The sequence below is a fragment of the Manis javanica genome, chromosome 14, assembly GCF_040802235.1.
Source record: "Manis javanica isolate MJ-LG chromosome 14, MJ_LKY, whole genome shotgun sequence".
Lineage (NCBI taxonomy): Eukaryota > Metazoa > Chordata > Mammalia > Pholidota > Manidae > Manis > Manis javanica.
In genome coordinates this window covers 85453351-85478034 of record NC_133169.1, presented here as the reverse complement: position 1 = coordinate 85478034, position 24684 = coordinate 85453351, and the positions used below count along the sequence as shown (strand labels likewise).

The following is a 24684-nucleotide window of genomic DNA, read 5'->3' as shown; positions in this document are numbered from 1 at the left end:
CTCCCGGGGTTAGAGGGGACTGAGGGATGGGAAAGCTCAGGAAGGGTGTGGCGATTGGCCAGAGGGAAAGCCAATGGTGCTCCAGACTCCCTGTGGGGCGGGGCTTATCTTTAGCTGCCTGTCGAACGCGGATAGGCCAATCGGCACCCTGTTCTGGCTGCGGGGCGGGACAAATCGTAACTCTTGCAGAGATAGCGCACGCCGGGGGTGATATACGAGCCAAACGATTGGCCGAGGGAGTCTGGGCGGGCCCGCGAAGATAGGCTGACTCGGCCTGGCGGCCAGCGGGATAGGTTTTTGGGAAGGCGGAAGGTTTGAATGGTCAAGGCCAGTAGCTGCTGGTAATCTTGAGTAACGTCTGTCCTTCACGGAGAGAGAAACGAAGCCCGACGCCCGCCTACCCTGTCGAGAAGCAGAAGTGTAGTCTGGTTAGTTGCCTCCTTTCCCCAGATTTTCTTTAATTCAGCTGAGTCTTCGATTGTGACTGATCCCACCCACTTCCCTTTCTCCTGAAGGTAAATTTCAGATTCAAACCGAGGTAAGTCCCCTCAGGCTCCAGTCGGAGGCACACAAACGGAACTTTAGGGAACCTAATAGGTATCGCGAGTTAGGAAACTTGAATTCCTTCTGGTCGGTAATCACGAGCTGTGTAGCCCCAAGCAAGTCAAAGCCCTCTTTTCATTTACTCTTTAAGGTCTCGGTAAGTCCAGGTTCCGAAGAAAAGGCCAAACAGCTTCGGGCAAGTGCGATTTAACTTTCAAGCGGGGTTGCGACTCACCGTTTGAAGATGCCGCTCCAAGACGGATCCGCCTGACCGCCGCTGGGAAGGGCGGAGGAGCTTGTGAAAGCTGTGCCTACGCAGGTGACGTTCTCCTCTTAGCCAAGTTTTTTTTTTTTCTTAGAAGTCGGAGACCATGTCTGCAGAACTCTGTTCATCCACAAGAAAGGAGGGAAAACCTGGCTCAGGACCCAGTTTTAGGTCTACTCAGAGGAAGATATTAAACCAGCTCCTGGAGAGAGAAACTTCCTTCACGATGTGTCCCGATCTCTCTAGAACTCCAGTGGACAAACTCTTTTGTGATTCTGCAAACCTAAGCATTTCGTCTGGGTAAATCCACTTTTTTCTTCATACCTTATCTTCTTTGCTTTTCAAAACAGTTTTTTGGTTGTTTGTTTTTGAAAAATTATCCTGGCTCAAAGATGAGGGTTTAAGTCTTAACTCTGCCCTTGACTAACCCTGTGACCCTTTTGAGTCTCAGGCTGCCGCTTCTCTGTGACAATAATGTCTTCCTGTCTTACTAGTATCTTCTGACAACCAAATGATGTGATTTCTGGGAAAAGTCTTAGAAAACTATCACATTAGAAGAGTTTGTCACTGTATTAGTATTAATATTGTACTTTAAATTCTAATCATGTCATGGCCTGATGCTTCAACTAGCAAACAAAGTTGAAGAGTTATAGATCTGAAAAGTACTAGATACTTCAGGGAGAAATCAAATCTGTATGCTCATGGTGCGCAGGACAGAAGATGAGGGATCAAGACCCACCTTTGTCAATAAACTTTGGTCGTCAATTAAAAAAAATTGACTCTGTCTCGGTATGTTGGTGATGAGAAAATGAGGTGTAGATTATTGAAGTAGAGAAAGGGAAGATTTTTCTCAGCCTAGTCTGAAATATTTCCAAAAAGCAATTAGATTTATTTGGACACTGTTTCGATTATGTAATAATAGTGAGGGGGTGGGGGGTTCAAATGAAAAAGATAACGTGAGCTTTGCCTTTTTTAGGATGTTACAGCCTAATGGGAATCTTGATGTACTATGTCTCAACAGAGGAACCCCCAAACGTTGCCTTGATCTTTCGAATCTTAGCAGTGGAGAGATGTCTGCCACTCCGCTTACCACTTCTACAGACTTTGATGAGACTGGTAGGGAGAAAGGAGGTAAAGTCCTCAAGGGAAATAACTTTTAAGGAAGAGGAGAGGGTAGTAAGATAGAGGTGAAAGGTGGTAAAAGTAAGTAGAGAGCCTTGAAGTTGGAATTCTGTGGGTACCTAGGGCATTTTTGAAGAGAATGATTAAATATTGTTACTATAATAAGAGTAGGAGTGGCTTTGCATTTGAAAAATGTAGACAGGAAGGAATATTTTATTTTGTTGGCCAATGGTGGGAATTAAGGTAGTAATTAACTTGAGAAGTTTATGCCCCAGTCTAATCTCTGCGGAGGCAAAGAAACCAACATAAAAAGAAATACTTTGTCAACTAATTCTTGCATATGTAGAGTCTGAGCCCAAAAGGAATATGTTTTACTAGTCAACCATTTTAGTATTTTTTTCTAGTTTCAGATTTCCTCAGTGGTAAGCATCCTTTTCCACTCTTGAAAAAAATCTCTATAGGTTAGTGTAGCACACTATTTCCCAGCATTTTTTCTTTTAGTCACACATGTAAATTCTTCACTTTTCATGAACTTGTACCTTGTACCAGGTACTTTGTACATGAAATTGGTACATATCAAGAGCCTTTGTGTTCAAAAGGTCAGCTTTTGAAATTAATATGGCTTACTGGTAATGAAGAAAATCAGAGGGTAAGACAGGATGCATGGACAAGAATAATTCTTCATATCCAATTGCAGGTCACTTGGATTCTTCAGGACCTCAGGAAATAAAGTTAGTTGGGATGTAAGTTTGTTAAATGAACCCTATGCTAAAGTTTTCAGCCCTGGCATGGGGATTTTATCTTATGCAGACTGCAGAATATAAGATGTTTCATTTTGGGTATAAGTGTGATTGGAGGCTTACTTCCTTTCCTTGAAAGGTTTTTTAAGTTTCCCAGATCTAAATAGTGTTGTGAAAATGAAGGCTATTCATTTTAACCATAACACAGTAATTACATATTATATATTATAACATTATATATATATATGGTTATGCAGGTGAATTAGGGCCTTGTCTCTAGGATGTTGCTCAACATCTTAACATTTATCACAGAGAGCACCTTGCATAGTGTTATTGGAAGAGACATATCAACTAGGTATAGGGCTCCCAGAATGGAAGAAAAGAATAGTTGGGATGTCCGTAGAATAACCACTGAATAGCCAAACAGTGTTTGGGGCTTAGCTGACTGGCAGTTTTTTTTGATCTGCAGGAATCATTACCAGCACCTTACAAAATGCAGCCCAGTGAGTAGCTCCTCTATCTTGGATTTGGGTTTGATTCTCAGGTGGGAGGCAGAGGCTTCTTTCCAGCTCAGCTGTGGCTGCGAGATGCTGCTTGTTCTTAGAAAACCATCTTTTGTAGGCACATCTGCTTTGTAGCACTCCAAATGCTTTGGACCACGGCAACAGGAAAGAAGATGCAATATGTAACTCATCCGCAAATAAAGAGAATGTGAGTGTTTAATGGAAATCTAGATACATTAGCAGTTTTCTTCCTTCCAGTAGAGCAACTCATCAGTATCATTTTGAGACCTAGAACCATTTATGCCTCAGTATGCTAGGTAAGTAAGCTGTATCACTCTCGGAAAAAAATTCTTTATGGTTTGTTTTGCTTTGTTTCTCTTTAGGGTTTGACCCTAGGACAGAAATGTAGCTCCAAGTCTTCCACAGCAGGTCATCATTGTAACTTACATTCAGTTGGTTGGTTTAAGGACAAAAATCTGTTACTATAGTGTTAGGAATTTAGGACTTTTTTTTAAACAGCAAGGGATAAAATACATAATTTGATCGCATACTCTGCATGGCTTCACATACAAGTCTAGGTTTCTTAAGTCTTATTTCTCCCTTACTCTAGCTTCTTAGCCCCTATTCTGAGAAAGTCACGGTCCTTTTTGTCTGAGCCTCAGGCCATCCTTCAGTTTCAAGTTGAAACGGGTCTCTTCAGAGCCACCTGATCACTTAGCTAATTCTCTAACGAATCCCCTTTTCTAGCTTTGTTTTTCTTTTCCCTGCCTCTCTTCCTTTCCCTGAGGTCAGTATCTATAAAAGATAGCTGCTATTCTTCTTTTTTCACATTGTCTAGGTTATGCCCATGTTTCTGGCTGTTCTAAACAGCTTTTGCTTGATTTAATACTGTCCTTCTAATCGCCTTTTATACTCACTTTTTAAAAATCTCATCATCCCTTCCTCAGTCTGGCTGCCTTTTTCCTTCCTTCCTTTGGATTGTGATGTAAAATTGTGATCTCCCTACTATCATCAAATCCAAACCATCATATGTATCTTCAAGATATAGGATCAACCTTAATTACATTTAATGTGTTTCCTGGGGGTTATTCATGGCTTCATGAGATGAAATGATTTTGGCATTGCCTGCTAACACTTCTCTTCCTCCAGCCATTGTATTTTTTTATTATGCAGGAAAATAACACTTTGAAGCCCTCGGAGTGGTGGGCATCCAGGAACCTGAGGTTTGAAAAGAGACCAGGGAGGCCTTACATGTCTCCTCTTTCTCTGCTGGTGAGTCACTGCACATCAGCATCAAGGGGCAGCTGAGGTGGTGTGGGGTACGGGATGGCAGGTCTGGAGTTAGAACCCTTTAAATTTTTCTGAGCTGGTTTGGGTGTGAAAAATGGTTAGAGAAGTAATGTTGTTTAGGCAAAGGGGAGAGAGATGTCCTTTGATCTTTTGATTTGTTCAAGTTAAAAAATTTCTACTTTATTCTTCAAGGGCTTTCCCCTGCCTCCAATTTGAAAGCACTATGTGCCCATTGTGAAAATGGTTTAAAAGTATAGGAAAGTATCAAAAAGAAAATTGCTGCCTCATAGAGAAAAACAACTATTGACGTTTCACCTCATTTCTTTTTACTCTCTTAACTAGGTATATAGCTATACAAAGTTCAAGTCATTTATATATAACCTTTCAAGTTAATATTGAAATTCATAGTAAACATTATTTTTTAATAGATATTTTTATTCTAATAATGGACCATAAGTTATGTAAATACTTCCCTAATGTTAGATACTTAGTTGGTATCCAAACTTTGCTTTTACACATAATGCTATCATGTAAGTTCTTGAGCATGAATCTTTGCCTACATTTCAGACTTTTTTCTTTGGGATTATACCAAGAATTATAATTACTGGGTTAAAGGGTATGAATATTTCTAAGACTTGATACATATGGCTAAATTCCTTTCCAGAAAAGTTGTCAGAATTTACGTTTTTATGAGCAATCCATACCTCTTTTGGATAAATGATTTACTATTTCTTTAAAGTTGCTAATTAGATAAGTAAAATATTTTATTTTATGTTAAAAATAATTAGTAGTGGCTTCATGTAAAAATTAGCCACATTTATTTCCTCTAGTGAATAATTGTGTTTTTAGTCCATTTTGCTACTGGATTCTTAAGTTACCCAGGCACTCACTAGCTAATAGACCATAGATTCAAGATACTCCAGAAATTTGGGGTCTAATTTTAACCCTGTGGAAAAGTAGTTTTAACATATCCTATTCCAAATTGATAAAAGTTGATCATGTTTCCCATTTTTGATTTCTTGGAGGAAGGGAAGACTTGGAGAATGGTAAATCACTGGATAGTCTTTTGTTTATGTGTGTGTGATCTTTTAATGTAAAATATCCATAACAAAATTTACCACTTTAACCATTTTTAACTGTACAATCCAGTGGCATTAAATACATTTACAGTGTTGTGAGATCATCACCACTACCCATTTCTAGAATTTTTTTCATCATTCAAAACAGAAGCTCTCTGTCCATTAGATACCCATACTCTCCACTCCTTCTTCGCCCAGCCCCTGGGAGCCTGTAGTCTACTTTCCGTCTCTATGAATTTGACTACTCTAGGTACTTCAGCAAGTGGCATCATACAATATTTGTTGTTTTGTGTCTGGCTTATTTCACTTAGCATAATGTCTTTAAGGTTCATCCATATTGTAGTCTTGTGACAGAATTTCACTCCTTTTTATAGCTGAATAATACTCAATTGTAATATATAGACCACATTTTGTTTATCCATTAATCTGTTGATGGACATTTGGGTTGTTCCCACCTTTTGGCTATTGAAAATAATGCTGTTGTGAACATTGATGTACAAATATTTGTTTAAATCCCTGTTTTAAATTCTTTGGTGTTTATACCCAGAAATGTTGGATCATATGGTAATTCTGTATTTAATTTTTGGGAGAAATGCTGTACTTTTATCCATAGCAGCTGTACCATTTTACATTCTAAGAGTGCACAAGGGAGAATACTTTCTTCATATCCTTGCCAATACTTGTTATTTTCTGATTTTTTTCTTTCTTTTTTTTTTAATAGCTACCCTAATGGGTATGAAGTGCTATCTATTGTGGTTTTGATTTTCATTTCTGTAATGACTAGTTGTGTTGTGCATTTTTTCATGTGCTAGTTGGCCATTTGTACATCGTCTTTGGAGAAACGTCTTTTCAAGTCTTACTTATATTTGTAGCTGTTGTTATTGTTGAGTTGTAGTTCTTTCTATATTCTGGATATTAATCCCTTATCAAACATATGATTTGCAAATATTTTCTCCCATTGTGCGGGTTGCCTTTTCACTTTCTTGATATGTTCTTTGATGCACAAAAGTTTTAAATTTTGATGAAGTACAATTTATCTGTTTTTTCTTTTGTTGCCTGTGCTTTTATATTATATCCAAGAAGTCATTACCAAATCCAATGAAGTTTTTCCCCTATGTTTTCTTCTAAGAGTTTTACAGTTTTAGCTCTTACATTTAGGTCTTTGATTTATTTTGAATTAATTTTTGCATATGGTGTAAGGTAAGGGCCATGCATGGTTTTTAATATTGTCAGTATACTTGATAGGACAATGGAAACTTGGTGGAAAATGAAATGCAATACTTGGGCAGCCCTGTAACTACAGTTCCAAAATTGGATAAAAATCTGGAATTAGGAGAAGACCAGGCAGAGGAGATTTCAGATGAACTGATGGAGTTTTCTCTGGAAGATCAAAAAGAGACCAAGGTAAAGTGCTCTCTGATGGCATCTTTGTATTTTTCATTTTCATTCTTGAACAAACAATATTGTATAACTAGTATTTGTTGCAGCCACTATGGAAGTGGTCGGTCTGCAAAGATGAAAACGACATGGTGTCTCCACTCTAAGGGCCATCTGACTGACAGGGTATCAGGTCACCACAAGACTCTTATTACTGCTGGATGGGTAATAAGGTTGCAGTTAGCAGTTTGAATAGATCACTGCCAATGTAACCTGGTGTTAAGTGATGCCTCCAAAATAATAGTAATAAATGAAATATGCCTAGCATGATTTTTCAGTATATCCTTTCATCTTCTTTTATCCTCCCTGTATCACTGGGAGGAATATCTGAAGCCTGTGGCTTATTGGCTATGTACTCATATATCAAAGATAGTTTCTGAAGCATTTAGCATTTTTGAATCAACTTCATTTCTTTGAAACAAATATGTGTAGGGGTGTGTTTTTAATTTATTCATTATACAAGACAAATATGATGCAGTTGAGTCAGAGCACTTGTATTCTACTCTTCATTCTCTTACTGAGCTTTATAACCATGAGCAAGACACTTAACCACTCTAAGACTCAGTTTCTCATTTATGTAATGCAGAGCACAATAATAAAAAAACCTAGAGTTGTTGTGAATATGATAAAGTATTAAAAGCAGTTTATAATATTCCACATACTTTTTGTTACTAAAAACTAAATAAACTGTAATAATATTGAATGAGGACAGTCCTCATTAAGACAGACGAGATTACTAATTTTTGCACTTTTATTTTTCTAGTCAAGCAAATAGACAATATAAGTAAATAAGCCAATATACAAGAAAATGACAGATTGTCAAAAGTGCTCTGACTGACAGAATGATTTGAAAAAAGGACATAGGAGTTTAGGAGGGAACTACTTTTCATTTTTACTTGAGTATCTGGAGAAATGATGACACTGTAATTAATTTGAAATGAGGGGTGAATTCAAGGGGAACGAGATATATTCTGTTTTGGATATTTGAGTTAGAGGTGTCATAGGAAACTTAAATGGACATACTGAATAAGACATAGGAGTTATGAGGACTGGAAATGTATATTTCAGGACCATATCAAGAGGCAAGGCTGCCTCTCACCTCATTTGAGATTTTACTAAAAAAATTAAATGGATGCTTGGTAGCCAAAGAGCAAATGACTGTCATAACAGGCAAAATAATTTGACTATTACAAATTGTCCAAGTGTCATGGAGGAAACAAAATGGGGACTGAGGTAGAGACTAACAGAAGGGAACCTCAAATAGCAGAGGTTGGGAAGGACTTCTCCAGCAGGTTGATGAACTGTCCCAGTGTGCCTGCAACTGAGGAGGATCCTACGACCTGGGACTTTCAGTGCTAAAACTGGGAAAGTCCTGGACAAATTGGGGTTAGTCACTGTAGTTGTGAAGGAACCATGTGTGACCTGAGTAGAGACAAGCATTCCTTGAAGAGGAAACATTGTGCGAGCAAAGGTCTCAAGGTTGAAAGATCTTGGTGTATTCAAGAAAGTGAGAAGCCAGTGTGAGTGAGCAGAATTGCAGGAGGTGGGAAAGAAGAGGTCGGCAGGAGATAGATCATGCGGGGCCTTTAGGCTATGATGAATATTTGGATTTTATGCTAAAAGCAGTGGCAAGCTATTGGAAGGTTTTATTTATTTATTTATTTATTTACTTATTTATTATTAAGGAATCATTGATACATACTCTAATGAAGGTTTCACATGAAAAGCATTGTGGTTATTACATTAACCCATATTAAGTACCCCATATACCCCATTGAGGTCACTGTCCATCAGTGTAGTAAGATGCCACAGAGTCACTACTTGTCTTCTTTGAGCTACACTGTCTTCCCCTTGACCCCACACACACCATGTGTACCAATCGTAATACCCCTCAATCCTCTTCTCCCTCCCTCCAACCCGCCCTCCCTCACCCCTCCCCTTTTGTAACTGCTAGTTCTTTCTTGGAGTCTGTGAGTCTGCTGCTGTTTTCTTCCTTCAGTTTTGCTTCGTTGTTCCACTCCACAAATGAGGGAAATCATTTGGTACTTGACTTTCTCTACCTGGCTTATTTCACTGAGCATAATACCCTCTTAGCTCCATCCATGTTGTTGCAAATGGTAGGATTTGTTTTCTTCTTATGGCTGAATAGTATTCCATTGTGTATATGTACCACATCTTTATCCATTCATTTACTGATGGACACTTAGGTTGCTTCCATATCTTGGCTATTGTAAATAGTGCTGCAATAAACATCGGGGTGCATATGTCTTTTGAACCTGAGAACTTGTTTTCTTTGGGTTAATTCCTAGGAGTGGGATTCCTGGGTCAAATCGTATTTCTATTTTTGGTTTTTTAAGGAACCTCCATACTGCTTTCCACAATGGTTGAACTAATTTATATTCCCACCAACAGTGTAGGAGGGTTCCCCTTTCTCCGCATCCTCTCCAGCATTTGTTGTTCCTAGTCTTTTGGATGTTGGCCATCGTAACTGGTATGAGGTGATATCTCCTTGTGGTTTTAATTTGCATTTCCCTCATGATTAGTGATGTGGAGCATCTTTTCATATGCCTGTTGGCCATCTAAATTTCTTCTTTGGAGAACTATCTGTTTATAGTCTCCACCCATTTTTTAATTGGTTTATTTGCTTTTTGGGTGTTGAGGCATGTGAGTTCTTTATATATTTTGGATGTTAACCCCTTGTGGGTTATGTTGTTTACAAATATATATTCCCACACTGTAGGATGTCTTTTTGTTCTGCTGATGGTATCCTTTGCTGTACAGAGGCTTTTTAGCTTGATGTAGTCTCATTTGTTCATTTTTTATTTTGTTTCCCTTGCCTGAGAAGACACGTTCAGGAAAAAGTTGCTCATGTTTATATTCAAGAGAGTTTTGCCTATGTTTTCTTCTAAGAGTTTTATGGTTTCATGACTTACATTCAGGTCTTGGATCCATTTTGAGTTTACTTTTCTGTATGGAGTTAGACAATAATCCAGTTTCATTCTCTTACATGTAGCCGTCCAGTTTTGCCAACACTAGCTGTTGAAGAGGCTGTCATTTCCCCATTGTATATTCATGGTTCCTTTATCGTATATTAATTGACCATATATACTTGGGTTTATATCTGGGCTCTCTATTCTATCCATTGATCTATGGGTCTATTCTTGTGCCAGTACCAAATTGTGTTGACTACTGTTGCTTTATAGTAGAGCTTGATATCAGGGAGCATAATCCCCCCAGCTTTATTCTTCCTTCTGAGGATTGCCTTGGCTATTCGGGGTCTTTTGTGGTTCCATATGAATTTTAGAACTATTCATTCCACTTAGTTGCAAATTGTCCTTGGTGTGTTGATAGGGATTGCATTGAATCTGTAGATTGCTTTATGTATTATGGCTATTTTGACAATATTAATTCTTCCTATCCGTGAGCATGAGATGTATTTCCATTTATTGGTGTCTTCTTTAATTTCTCTCATGAGTGTCTTGTAGTTTTCAGGGTATAGGTCTTTCAGCTCCTGGTTAGGTTTATTCCTAGGTTTTGGTTTTTTTTTTATGCAATTTTGAATGAATTGTTTTTCTGATTTCTCTTTCTGCTAGTTCATCATTAGTATATAGGAATGCAACAGATTTCTGTGTATCGATTTTGTATCCTGCAAATTTGCTGAATTCAATTATTCTAGTAGTTTTGGAGTGGATTCTTTAGAGTTTTTTTATGTGCAATGTCATGTAATCTGCAAACAGTGACAGTTTAACTTCTTCCTTACCAAACTGGATGCCTTTTATTTCTTTGTGTTGTCTGATTGCCATGGCTAGGACCTCCAGAACTATGTTGAATAAAAGTGGGGAGAGTGGACATCCTTGTCTTGTTCCTGATCTTAGAGGAAAAGCTTTTAGCTTTTCACTGTTAAGTATGATGTTGCTGTGGGTTTGTCGCATATGGCCTTTATTATGTTGAGGTACTTGCCCTCTATACCCATTTTCTTGAGAGAGTTTTTATCATGAATGGATATTGAATTTTGTCAAATGCTTTTTCAGCATTTGTGAAGATGATCATGTCATTTTTGTCCTTGTTTTTGTTGATGTGGTGTATGATGTTGATAGATATTTGAATATTGTACCATCCTTGCATCCCTGGAATAAATCCTACTTGATCATGATGGTTCATCTTTTTGATGTATTTTTGAATTTGGTTTGCTAATAGTTTGTTGAGTATTTTTGCATCTTTTTTGTCAGGGATATTGGTCTGTAATTTTCTTTTTTTTTGTGCTGTCTTTGCCTGTTTTTGGTATTAGAGTGACGCTGGTCTCATAGAATGAGTTTGAAAGTATTCCGTCCACTTCTACTTTTTGGAATACTTTAAGGAGGATGGGTATTAGGTCTTCACTAAATGTTTGGTAAAATTCAGTGGTGAAGCCATCTGGTCCAGGAGTTTGGTTCTTAGGTAGTTTTTTGATTACCAGTTCAATTTTGTTGCTTGTAATTGGTCTGTTCAGATTTTCTGTTTCTTCCTTGGTCAGCCTAGAAAGGTTGTATTTTTCTAGAAAGTTGTCCATTTCTTCTAAGTTATCCAATTTGTCAGCATATAATTTTTCATAGTATTCTCTAATAATTCTTTGTATTTCTGTGGTGTCTGTAGTAGGTTTTTCCTTTCTCATTTCTGATTCTGTTTATGTGTGTTGATTCTCTTTTTTTCTTGGTAAGTTTGGCAAGGTGTTTATCTATTTTGTTAATTTTCTTGAAGAACCAGCTCCTGCTTTCATTATTGTTTTATTATTCTCAATATTATTTATTTCTGCTCTGATCTTTATTATGTCCCTCTTTCTACTGACTTTGGGCCTGATTTTTTGTTCTTTTTCTAGTTTCATTAATTGTGAGGTTAGACTGTACATATGGTATTGTTCTTCTTTCCTGAGGTAGGCCTGTATTGCAGTATTCTTCCCTCTAAGCATGGCCTTTGTTGCGTCCCACAGATTTTGCGGTGTTGAATTATTATTGTCATTTGTCTCCATATATTGCTTGATCTCTGTTTTTATTTGGTCATTGATCCATTGGTTATTTAGGAACATGTTATTAAGCCTCCATGTGTTTGTGGACTTTTTTGTTTTCTTTGTGTAATTTATTTCTAGTTTCATACCTTTGTGGTCTGAGAAGCTGGTTGGTACAATTTCAATCTTTTTGAATTTACTGAGGATCGTTTTGTGGCGTAATATATGATCTATTCTTGAAAATGTTTCATGTGCACTTGAGAAGAATGTGTATCCTGTTGCTTTTGGGTGGAGTGTTCTGTAGGTGTCCATTAGGTCCATCTCTTCTAATGTGTTCAGTGCCTCTGTCTCCTTACTGATTTTCTGTCTGGTTGATCTGTCCTTTGGAGTGAGTGGTGTGTTGAAGTCTCCTAAAATGAATGCATTGCATTCTATTTCTCCCTTTAATTCTGTTTGTATCTGTTTCACATATGTAGGAGCTCCTATGTTGTGTGCACAGATATTTACTATAGTTATATCATCTTGTTAGACTGACCCCTTTATCATTTTGTCATGTCCTTCTTTGTTTCTTTTTACTTTCTTTGTTTTGAAGTCTGTTTTGTCTGATACAAGTACTGCAACACCTGCTTTTTTCTCCCTGTTAGCTGCATGATATATCTTTTTCTACCCCTTCACTTTTAGTCTTTGTATATGTTTGGGTTTGAAGTGAGTCTTTTGTAGGCAGCATATAGATGGGTCTTGCTTTTCTATCCATTCTGTAACTCTGTCTTTTGATTGGTGCATTCAGTCCATCTAGATTTAGGGTGTTTATTGATATGTATGTACTTATTGCCATTGCATACTTTAGATTCATAGTTACCAAAGCTTCAAGGGCAGCTTCTTTACTATCTAACAGTCTAACTTAACTCACTTAGTATGCTATTACAAACATAATCTAAAGGTTCTTTTTTCTTTTTCCTCCTTTTTCTTCCTCCTCCATTCTTTATATATTAGGTATCATATTCTGTACTCTTTGTGTATCCTTTGACTGACTTTGGTGGTAGTTGATTTAATTTTGCATTTACTTAGTAATTAATTGGTCTACTTCCTTTACTGTGGGTTTATTTTCTCTGTTGACAACTCTTTAGCCCTAGGAGTACTTCCATCTATAGCAGTCCCTCCAAAATATACTGTAGAGATGGTTTGTGGGAGGTAAATACTCTCAATGTTTGCTTATCTGGAAATTGTTTAATCCCTGCCTCAAATTTAAATGATAGTATTTTCAGGTAGAGTATTCTTTGTTGGAAGCCCTTCTGTTTCATTGCATTAAATGTATTATTCTATTTCCTTCTGTCCTGTAAGGTTTCTCTTGAGAAGTCTGATGATAGCCTGATGGGTTTTTCTTTGCATATGATCTTTTTTCTCTCTCTGGCTGCTTTTAATACTCTGTCCTTATTCTTGATCTTTGCCATTTTAATTATTATATGTGTTGGTGTTGTCTTCCTTGGGTCCCTTGTGTTGGGAGATCTGTGCACCTCTGTAGCCTGAGAGACTATTTCCTTCCCCAGATCAGGAAAGTTTTCAGCAGTTACCTCCTCAAAGACACTTTCTATCCCCTTTTCTCCATCTTCTTCTTCTGGTACCCCTGTAATGCAAATATTGTTCTGTTTGGATTGGTTCCACAGTTCTCTTAGTAGTCTTTAATTCCTAGAGATCCTTTTTTCTCTCTTTACCTCAGCTTCTTTGTAATCTTGTTCTCTAGTTTCTGTTTCATTTACTCTCTCTACTTCATCTATTCTGCTTTTAAATCCCTCCATTGTACGTTTCATTTCAGATACTGTATTTTTCAAAGTTTCTATTTCTTTCTTGAATTTCTCTCTGAGGTCTTGACTATTTTTCAGTAGCTCCATGAGCATGTTTATGATTTTTATTTTGAAATCTTCAGGAAGATTGGTAAGTTCAGTTTCACTTGGCTCTCTTTCTGTTGTTTGTGGGATTTTGGTTTGTATCAGGTTCTTTTGGTGTTTCATATTTTTAATATCTTGGTGTAGGTGGCACCCTCTAGTGCTCAGAATCTCTACTCTCTGGAGCTGCTCAGCCCCTGGAGCAATGGCAGGTGTTACAGGTGTGCCGCACTGGTGCCTGTCAGGAGGAAAGAGCTCTTTCCTGCTTCTTGACTGTACTGCCTGCCTCCATTGCTGGTGCCAGTGGGCTGAGCGTGCAGGGAGGGGTCTCTGTGCTCTGCCCTTGTAGGTGCCGTAGGCATGGCCGCCCTCTAGCTGGCCTGGCGCAATGGCGGGGGCAGCAGATTTGCAAGCCTATGCCGGGAGTAAGGAGTGGCAGGCTGTATATCATGGTGGGAGCCTCAGAACTAACTGCCTTGCCAGCCTGGGGGATGGAACTCCTGAAGCTCCTGAAAGTCACCAACCTGCTGGGCTGAGTGCACCGGGACAATTTTGTCCACCTGTACTTTTTCCTGAGCAGCAAGCTCTGAGCAATCCTTGCCTCTTTGGCAGCCCTCTCACTGTTGGGAGGTCTCTCAGAGCGCCTGCCTTTCTTTTATCCCAGAACAGCCGGTTGTGGGTGCCTGTTCTCCACAAGCAGCTGGAATCTCAGTCTCTCCAAGTATTCTGCCTGTCTTAAGTTTCCAACCCTACTAATCTCCAGAGCACCATGTAAAGTAGGTTTGTGCCCCCAGAGCATATCTCCAGTGCTGGGTGTTCAGCAATCCTAGGCCTCCACGTCCTCCCCGCTTCATTTCTCTTCCTCCTGCTGGTCAGCTGGGGTGGTGGAAGTGTTGGGTCTCACTGGGTCGTGGCTTTGGTACTTTACCCTTTTCCGTGGGGCCTGTTCTTTTCTCCAGATGTAGGCAGTCTGTTCCAGCCTTCTTTCCTGTTGCTCTTTCAGGATTAGTTGTATTTGCTGTATTTTCATATTATATGTGTTTTGGGAGGCGGTTTCTGTCTCACCTCTCACACCACCATCTTTAACCAATCCCGTTTGTAGACAATCTTATGACAGTTTCACATACACAAAACAGTAGTTCACCATTCCTCCATATTATTAAGCCCTCACCCACTCCACTGCAGTCACTGTCTATCAACGTAGTAAGATGCTGGAGAGTCATTAATTGTCTTCTCTGTGCTGTGCTATCGTCCCAGTGACCTACCCATGTTGTGCTTGTGAATTATAGTGCCCCTTAATCCTCTTCTCCCTCCCCACCCACCTTCCCCAACCCTTCCCCTTTGGTAACCACTACTCCCTTCTCAGTGTTTTCAATTATTTCTTAAAGAATGAAAATGACTAATGTTCAGTGCATAAAAGCCAGTTGGTCCTGGGATCTCTCAAGAGCAGCTTCTGGGAACTGTGAAACTTCTGACTAGCTAGACAAAGCTGAAGTATCATCATTATCATCCCTCCATTTACTAGTATTTATATTCTTTTCTATAAGTTGACATTTGTTTTTATATAAATCTATGGGGAAGAATTTGTCAGAGTAGTAGTGGTTATGTCTATTGATTAAGATAGTTTTCTGCTATCATTTATTTCTGGCTTCTTGTCCTTGGACTACGTGAAACCCAAAAAGATGTTCATCACATTCTTTATCACCATCATAATAGCTACCAAAAGCCTAATGCATCAATGCAACAGAATAGAGATTTGAGAACTAGAACCAGAACCAGGCATATATGGTCACTTGATGATTGGACCAAGATACAAGAACAATTAAATGGAGAAAACATAATCTTTTCAACAAATTATGCTGGAACAATTGAAAATACATATGAAAAACAAAACCAAAAACCTCAGCCCATATTTCACACCATATATAGAAACTAGCACAAAATGGATCATAGATCTAAATATAAAACTGAAAACTACAAAACATCTGAAGAAAAAACACAGGAGAAAATTTCTGTAATCTTGGGTTACACAAATATTTCTTATAATACTAAAAAAATGAATGTTTCACTTAGTAGCTAATTAATTCCAAGCTCTTTCAGAGGAACACTTAGCTTAATAACATGTGTTCCAGAGAGGCTCTTTTGGCGAAAATAAACAAAGATTGCACTAAGGCCAGCACACTGGAGATTCTGATCTGGCTTGCTCTTGACGACTTCTCAGGGCAAAATTGAAGTTATATGAAGGGTAGTCTATCATGGAGGGTGGGTAGCCTGCTCCTCAATCCTTGGCCACACATCCTCTACTACTGTACCTTTGGTTCATCCATCCATTCATCACTGGCCTCATGGCCTTGACTGTATCTCTTGGCTTCTTCCTTTAATCTTTGGCTTCTGCTGCTGCCTAATTATTTTGCCATTTTCCAAGTTAGACTCCCAGGAGAGTGAACCTGATTGGCCCAGTTTACTTTTACTCTATGCCACTAAATAGGTATGTGAACCAGCAGTGTGGGCCAGTCATCAGTGACTTGGGGTAGGATTATGGGGACAGGGAGGTGACTGGCAGGGTTCCAAGGGAAAAGGCAGGTACAGAGTATTAGTATATAAAACGTGAACTGTACCTGCTGCTAGTACTTTGAACAATGGAGTTTCCCTCAGATGGGACCATGGATGTGACAAGCATTATAGTAGGTATAGTTGTTATAAAGTAAAATATTGGCATCTCACAGAAACCATTGACTGTCAACCTGTCTTCCAGTTATGGCTCTTATTGTCTACCCCCCTTCTAAGTTAACTCATAGCAGTTAGTGAGGTGAGTGTGTAGAGAAGGAACTTTTGCTTTTTATCTAGGCCGGAGGTAAAAGGTATCTGGCTAGAGAGGATAAGAAACTTGGATTAGTTGGAAGTTGTTCTCAGGGGTCCTTTAGTGTATCCCCTTGCTTCTGGGTAAAACACTCAAATCATTCCTTTCAAAGAGACAAGTCCATCCTCATACTTTAGCCTAGTCTTCGGCCAGCAACTCCCAGGGGTAATTCTTTTGGTATTTAATCAATTTTTCTTCCTCATGGGCCTCACAGTATCAATCCTTTAACAGTCATCCTGATATTAGATTCTAATGTTTTCTTTTTCCTTGCATAATGCTTGTTTTGCTATTTTTTTCTTTCCTGTTAACAACCCCCTTCATAAGAAGACTGAATGATATTTTTTCTCTCTCACTCAAAGAAACTGCTCCCAAAAAAGTGACATATACTCTTGCTAATTAGTATTTTTCACCCAGAGTAACTCTTGGGCTCATCAACTTCATTTTTTGGGGGGACCTTAAATCTTGATTATCAGGGTCTTAGGATTCCATAGGGAAACTATGGGATCAGGCTTGTTTTTTTTAATCACTTAGGACTGGAAGAACTGAGCTCGTATTTGCTTTCTACTACAGGAGTTGGTACACATAAGGTAAGGTGGAGAATTTGGTTTGGCTGGAGTGTCAACGTCTGGGAAAGTTAGAACATCATGCTTCTGAGGAGAAAAATGTTAATGAGGAAGGGAAGACAGTTTGCTCGCCTAGGGCATTGCTTCTCACACTTGAGTGTTCCTAGAATCATCTGGGCATATTGTTAAAATGCAGATGTTAATTCAGTAGGTCTGGGGTAAGGCCTAACATCCAGGATTCAACATTTCTAACAAGCTCCTGGGAGATGTTCCTGCTGCTTGCCTGCAGACACACTTGGGGTTTGATATTCCCAAACAGGTATCTCTGAACAAAGGCAGCCTGTATCGCTCCCCTTCGTTGCCGGAGAGTTTGAACAGGCCAAGACTGACGCAAGTGGTACAATTCAAGCACAACCCAGTACCGGATAAAGTGAAAAAGAAGTATCGTTCTAGCCACAAAGAGCTCAGGAAAGTAAGAGCTTTTCAAGATGTGAATCTGTTTAATCTACATCTCATTGTCTTCACTGCTCTTCTGGTGTGGGGACTGCTTTAGTATATACATATTTTTTGTCTTCCTCTTTACTTTTACTTTTATCTTTTTGTTCTTTCCATCTTTCCTCTTGTGTTTTCTTCATCTGCATCCCTATATAAAATACTTAACAGTGACTATCTATGTTACATTATGCTTTTGCAAATGATATCATCACAGTCTTTCCAAACCTCTTTTTTAACATCTGAAAGAGTACAAGGGAACTTTGATTAGTAGGATACCAACTGCTGTTTTACCTGCATACTGACAGAAACAACACCACACTGCCTGGGTGGAAAGCAACTTCTGAAAAACTTAGCCCTTATCCCCTACCCTACCTTAAAAAAAAATTATATGTATTTGGCTGTTTTGTATGATATAGAAAATACAAATCAGCAAAAAGAAGTTGTTGCAAAATGCCTGTAATCCCATAAACCAGAGATAATTACTGTCAACACTGGTATCGTATGTTCTTCAACACACTTTTCTATGCAAATGTTTTTTTCTTTTGTTAAAGTAATATTACAAAGTATATATTTTCTAACCTATATAAGGATATCACGAACTTATTTTCATGTCAATGAAATTAGTTTAAAACATACTTTTATTGCATAATATTAATCTATAATGTGTGGAATATTATTTGTTTTACCAAGAGCCTGTTATTGAACATTCTTTTCTCCTATAAACATACTGAGCCATCCATCCTTACTACCAAATCTTTGTGCAGTAAGTATTTATTTATTTCCATAGTAAAACAAGTGGAATTATTAGGTCAAAGGGCATGCTTATTATTAATGAGTCTCCATTCCTCCATCCTCTGGTTTTTACACTTTTAACATGAGAATTGGGGGTGGGGGATCTTGTCACCTTCAGGGCTTTTATCTAAGGAAAACCATCTCTCTCAGTGATATTAATATCACCGAGATGCTGGAGGAAGATGCTAACCAGGGGCGTCTGATTGGTGATTTCTCCAAGGTGAGTGTGGTTATATCCATCCTATATTTTAGTGAGTCATTTTGAAGCTGAATCTTTCCTCTGCTTGCAAAGGATTCTACGTATAATTGAGCATCCTCACCAAATATGCTTTGATAGCCTGAAGGTGCTATAGTGGTAGATCCAGGACTTAAGCCTTTCTGTCCTTATTCATTCTCGGAAAATCCAGAGCAGTGGAGAAAGTATGAGGCTTTTAACTTTTTTCTTTTTAAAATGATCTTTGAAAATTATATGAATAGTATTTGGTCCTCACAGAAAAGGTAGAAGATGAAATCCACCTCAGACCTTATCAGAGCATTATTTTTAACAGCTTGGTGTACGTTCCTCCAGACTTTTTTGTATATATTTTCAAAAACACGTGCACATATATACAAATACGTTTTTTATTTTTCCACAAAAAATGATTTATACTGTCTTGTGATCCACTGGATTTTTTTTACCCTCCTTCAATGTATCAGGAACACCTTTTCATGAAAGTCAATAAACAGTTCTGCTTTATAATTTTTAATAGCAGTACAGTATTTCTTTTTTTGACTACTCATAATTCTTGATAAATCCCTTCTTGTAGGATATTTGTTTTTACAGTTTTTCCTTATGAACTATACCAAGATGGACATATTTATAGCTAAATCTAAAACTTTGTATGCCTCCTTAATTAGTTCCTTAGGATCAGTTCTTGAAATGGAATTGCTGTATATGCACATTATAGAGACCACATATGGGTCTTCGATCTCAAATTTTGGTATAGAAAACTTGCTCTTATTTCAGCTTTTGGGTATTTCTAGGTGTGTGTGCTGCCAACCATGTCAGGGAGACACCAAGATCTGAAGTACGTCAACCCAGAAACAGTAAGCAGATTTCTGGAGATCGTAACTGGTTATATAAGCTGCCATCTGGTCTGTTCTTTCCCTAAAATTCCCACTTCCATTTGTATTTGTTTCGCGGTGTTCACCCACATAGGCTCCCCATTCAACTGAAGCTGTATTAAAGGAGTCCCTTTTCCCCCATTTTTCTGTCACCTTTATTTTTAATTAAACAAATGATATATAATTGTTATAAACTCCTTCCTTTCATTTATAACAATTATATATCATTTGTTTATATGGAAGGAAGGGAAAAGGTAAAAAAAATTACCCAATTAGGATGATGTTACATACTGGTTTACATGTTATAATCCCATTTATGCCTAAATGTGCAAAGTAGTTATTAATAGTGTTCTCTTTCACTCTCAAAGTATCCCAGTTAGGTGCAATATTTGGTCACCCTACCCATAATCTCACCACCAGAGATAACCACTGGTAATAATATTTTCCTTATGGCCTTCCAGATTTTATTCTGGCATATGTTTTTACAAAACAGGATTGTAATGAAATGTGCTGTTGCAGTTAGTTTGGTAAGACATTGTAAACATCTTTCTATAGCAATGAAAAGATATCTATAGTATCTTTTAATGGCTATGTAATATTCTCTTATACTGTCATGTATAAATTATTTAAATACCAAACCTCTGTTATTGGATATTTAAGTTATAACATTTTGATGACCTAAAACAATGAGATGAATATTATTGTGTCACATCTTTGTGTGCTTTTCCTTTTACTTAAGATGTTAGAAAAGAAATTTGCTGTATCAAAGTGTAATTACATTTATTTTTATATGTATTTGCAGAGTTCCCTCCAGAATGGTTGAACCAATTTAACACTCCTACAAGTAGCTTACATTTCCTCCTCTGGGCATCAACCCCTTCCTTCCATATCCTTTTCCGGAAGACTTGCTTTCTTCTCTTACAATAGAGGGTGGAGAACCATTTTCCACCTCTTTTTGTAAAATCGGAATCCCTAGCTGCTGCCTGTACCACTGCAGAAGTCCTTGGGCATCTGCTGAGATGCTGATTGCAGCCATGCCTGCCTCTGATGAGTAGCCTGAATATATATGGTTTTCCCTGGTGTCCTGGCAATGCCAGCTATTTTGGTTCTCTGAAAAGACTATTTCCTATTTTATCCTCTTATGTAGGGTGGGGCTAAACCATTGCCACATTTCAAATACAGGGGGACTTTGGAGGCTGAGCGTACAGTGGAATCCTAGGTGACTAAAAGGAGTGTAAATCAGGAACTGTGTGACAGTCCCAGGTGATGGGCAGGGTATTCAATCGTAGTTTCTATGCAGGTGGCTGCCTTACTGGCAGGAAAGTTCCAGGATCTGATTGAGAAGTTTTTCATCATTGATTGCCGCTATCCATATGAGTACCTGGGAGGACACATTCAGGTGAGGTTACATTGCAGAATTAGTGGGGAGGGGCTGGAGATAGATTTTTATTGAGAAGAGTCTGTGGACAGAGGGTCCTATGAACTCTAGAACCAGGGCAGGGATTGTACATTTGGAGCACATGAAGGCTGGAAGTCCTCATTTCTCTTCTAATTCTTTATACCTTGAGCAATTTACCTTTCCTTTCCCTCCTAGACCAATCTCCCTCTTTTCTCTTGGAACCAAGAGTTCCTACCTAGCAGTAAAAACTAATCCAAGGACTGAGAAGCACTTTGTAAACACTTACAGACATGTCTCTCAATGATTCCTACACTTCAGGCAAACAAACATTTTATTGAGTACCTACTACATACCAAGGTCTATGCCAGGCCCTTGGGGTAGATAGGGAGATATCATTAGATCTCTGCCCTGGAAGTACTTAAAGTCTAGCTTTCCTGGCCCACATATCCCAAGATGGTATCCCAATTATTTTTAAGTATTGGAACTGTCCACAGGCCCTTAAGGAAATACTTATTAAAATTCTCCTACAGGGAGCCTTAAACTTGTACAGCCAGGAAGAACTGTATAACTTCTTTCTGAAGAAGCCCATTGCCCCTTTGGACATTCAGAAAAGAATAATCATCATGTTCTACTGTGAATTCTCCTCCGAGAGGGGTCCCCGAATGTAAGTGTCTACATGGGGAGGGCGGCTGATGGACATGGACCTTGACTTGGGACTTAACAAAAAGGGAACCTTCCCAGACCAGTCTAGTCAAAGACTGAAGTGAATGAATGCTTTCCACTGCAGTCTGAAGAATGTTAGGGAGGTAGAAGGAAAGGGTTTGTGCATTTTAAAAGTTTGGAGCAGTGAAGGTAAGTATTGGGAGTGAGACACCAGTAGAGGAAAGGGGAAAGAGTGGTGCTACTTAAACCTTGTTTTGCAAAAACAGATCTGGAGGTCCTTCTGGGGCTCTGTAGTAGTCTGTTCTTCCTCCCCCTCCCCAGTGAATGGCCCGTGGAGTCCTGACCTTGCTCCTTCTCTCCCCACCCATTTCTGGGTTTTCTCTAAAGGTGCCGCTCCCTGAGAGAAGAGGACAGGGCTCTGAACCAGTATCCTGCACTGTACTACCCAGAACTGTATGTCCTCAAAGGGGGCTACAGAGACTTCTTTCCAGAATATTTGGTAAAGAATGGGGCGTGTGAGGCAATGGTGGAGGGCTGACTTGGGAAAGCCCACTTCAGCATGCAACTCCCAGGGCCTGCAAAGCCCTCTGAGAAAAGAACTGCTGCTCCTTCATAGCCACTATCAGCAGCATCTGTATTATACTCAGGGGTCTAGAGGATCCCTTACTCTGTCCCCTACCTTTCAGGAGCTGTGTGAACCCCAGAGCTATTGCCCTATGCATCACCAGGACCATAAGGCGGAACTGTTGAGGTGTAGAAGCCAGAGCAAAGCTTGGGAAGGGGAGCGGCAGCTGCAGGAGCAGATTGCCTTACTGGGGAAGGATGTGAGCCCATGATGACGTATCAGCCACCAGCTGCCTAGGAGTCGCCAGGAGACACCAGAAAGCCCGGGCAGAAAGAGACTGTCTTCTCTGCAGCTACGCCCAAGGTTGTCACAAGATGTGAGCAACCAGCAGGCAGCCAAACTAATGAAATGCCTAAGGATTAGTTGGGTTTCAGAAGAACTGCTGCCTGGGGGCTAATTCCTGGAGCTGGCTCTGCAAGGCTGAAGCTTCAGGAAGTGGTTGCATTCTCTTGCCAATTACTTGTGTCATCTCACAAGCCAGCCAGCAATTTTTCTACCTGGGCTCTGGCTATGCAAGCGTTGTCCACCTTCTTTCTCTGTATTTTTCTTGTTTTCCCATCTCTCTTTTTCCAAATGGGAGAATAAACATTGCAGAATTAGAGATGTGATTGTGAGCCCCGTCTCCTCCTAGAAAATCTGTGCAAGGATGTGATAACCAGATTAGACTCCTTCAGACAAAAGATGTGACCATCTCCATTCATAGCTGAGGCCAAGCTTCTCTGTAGACTAGCGGTTCTCAAAGTTTGGACCATCAGCATCATCTAAACTTATTTGAAATGCAAATTTTCAGGTCCTACCGCAGACCTCCTAAATCAGAGCCTCAGAGGTTAGGGCCCAGAATTCTGGGTTTTAAAATCTCCCTTTCAGGTGATTATGATGCATGCCACGACTTGAAAACTGCTGCTCTGGAATTAAGGCAAACCTTTTAAACTGCATTCTTCAGCAATATTCCAGGCTTTCCTTTCCTAGACCATTCCAAAATAAACATTGCCTAAGAGTGTGACCCAAACTCAGCACTCTGGTATCTATGCTCAGAAAACCAAGATGATTGGCGTTCTAAAGCAGGCTCAAAAGGTTCCTTGTCTACAGCCTCAATGGAGTTTTGACTTTGCATTTCCCAAACACTTTTCTTTTTCACTTTACATCTTAGAGAGACAAGTTTGGAATTTAGGTTAGTTGGAAGTTAAGATTTGTGCTATATGAAAATAGGAATAAAAGAATATAAAAATACCAAGCAAGATCAGTTAGACTTAAGGAAGACCTTTGAAACTATATTCTTCAGCAATATCCCCAGCTTTCCTTAGAGCTCTTTAAGGCAAGTAGGCTTCCAAAGGCGTGGTGAGATACAGCCCTGCTTAGCCTGGGGAGGCAGTGGAATTGACTGAACATTGTCACTCTTCAGCATTAACTTTGTAGTAGTGCTACCCCAGGACTGGACAAGGACGAAGGGTCTGAAGGCTGTGATAGAATAGAGACCAAAGCGATTATCTTCCCGGGTTCTGGACCAGGGAGACTTTCTAAAAAGTGAGTGGGAGGGAGGGCGGGCAGTAGCCGGACAGATTTTTGCAAGGTCCGTAAGAGCTCTTCTCCTGGCGTGCCACATGCGTGCCTCACAGCAGAGGGCACTCCTGTATTCCTTACGTAGCCTCTGGAACCTGCAGCCTCCACTCCCAGCTCCTGCCTATCCTGACAGAGGGAAGCTTTGCCTCTGGCCTCCCTAAACCCTTGAGCTAAGAGCTCAGGACCACTGGGAGTAAAGAGAGAAAAGCTGCTGCTACATTAGGTGGAGATGGTAGAGGGAAAGATGCTGCTCCCGTGCCTGCCCCCACCAAGCAGGAACTCCCCGTAGCCTGAGAATGAAACTGGAGCACCGCCACTTCTAAGTGTCAGGAGGAGTCCCCAACTCACTGCCTGCCCAGTGGGTCATTTCTTGATAATTCTCCCCAGAAAAGTAGAACCAAGCCCCAAACTGGGAAGAAACTGTGTTCGTGTCTTCACATTTGAGCAATCTTAATCAAATGGAAATTCTGAGTTGCAAAAGAGAGAAGTTATCTACTTTGTGAAAAACTATTTTCCGAAGAAACAACTTTTTTCCCACATAACTTCTTGTAGCAGTCTCCTGCTCTATAGGTACCATGTGATTCGATTCATTATTTTCAGAAATGACAGTAGCTAACACTTCTGGTGCTTACTGCATGCAAGATTTTTTATGAACTCATATATATGTAAACTAGTTTCATTTTCACAACAATCCTGTGAGGCAGGTGCTTTTTGTTATGCAAGTTTTACAGATAAAGACATTGAGGACTGGAGGGATTCAGTAGCTTGTTTAAGATCACA

The 24684-nt window shown here is 39.4% G+C and overlaps 1 protein-coding gene across 7 annotated transcripts in view; it reads left to right on the top strand.

Annotated features, from left to right (window-relative positions):
- Positions 1-23881, top strand: part of CDC25C (cell division cycle 25C) — a 29364-nt gene extending 5483 nt beyond the window's left edge. Inside the window, exons 1-15 of one of the 7 annotated variants that reach the window (XM_073221736.1) lie at positions 234-428; positions 903-1108; positions 1785-1939; positions 2628-2673; positions 3140-3173; positions 3292-3381; positions 4347-4445; positions 6788-6946; positions 17586-17738; positions 18672-18773; positions 19577-19639; positions 20958-21056; positions 21587-21720; positions 22107-22172; positions 22406-23881. In XM_073221736.1, coding sequence (XP_073077837.1) covers positions 915-1108; positions 1785-1939; positions 2628-2673; positions 3140-3173; positions 3292-3381; positions 4347-4445; positions 6788-6946; positions 17586-17738; positions 18672-18773; positions 19577-19639; positions 20958-21056; positions 21587-21720; positions 22107-22172; positions 22406-22469 — 1458 coding nt within the window. In that variant the 5' untranslated portion in view covers positions 234-428; positions 903-914 and the 3' untranslated portion in view covers positions 22470-23881. Of the gene's footprint in view, positions 1-233; positions 429-902; positions 1109-1784; positions 1940-2627; positions 2674-3139; positions 3174-3291; positions 3382-4346; positions 4446-6787; positions 6947-17585; positions 17739-18671; positions 18774-19576; positions 19640-20957; positions 21057-21586; positions 21721-22106; positions 22219-22405 lie in introns of those variants that run through there. The other 6 variants (XM_073221733.1, XM_073221731.1, XM_073221735.1 and 3 more) reach the window with 6 other exon arrangements.
- The last annotated feature ends 803 nt before the right edge of the window (positions 23882-24684 follow it).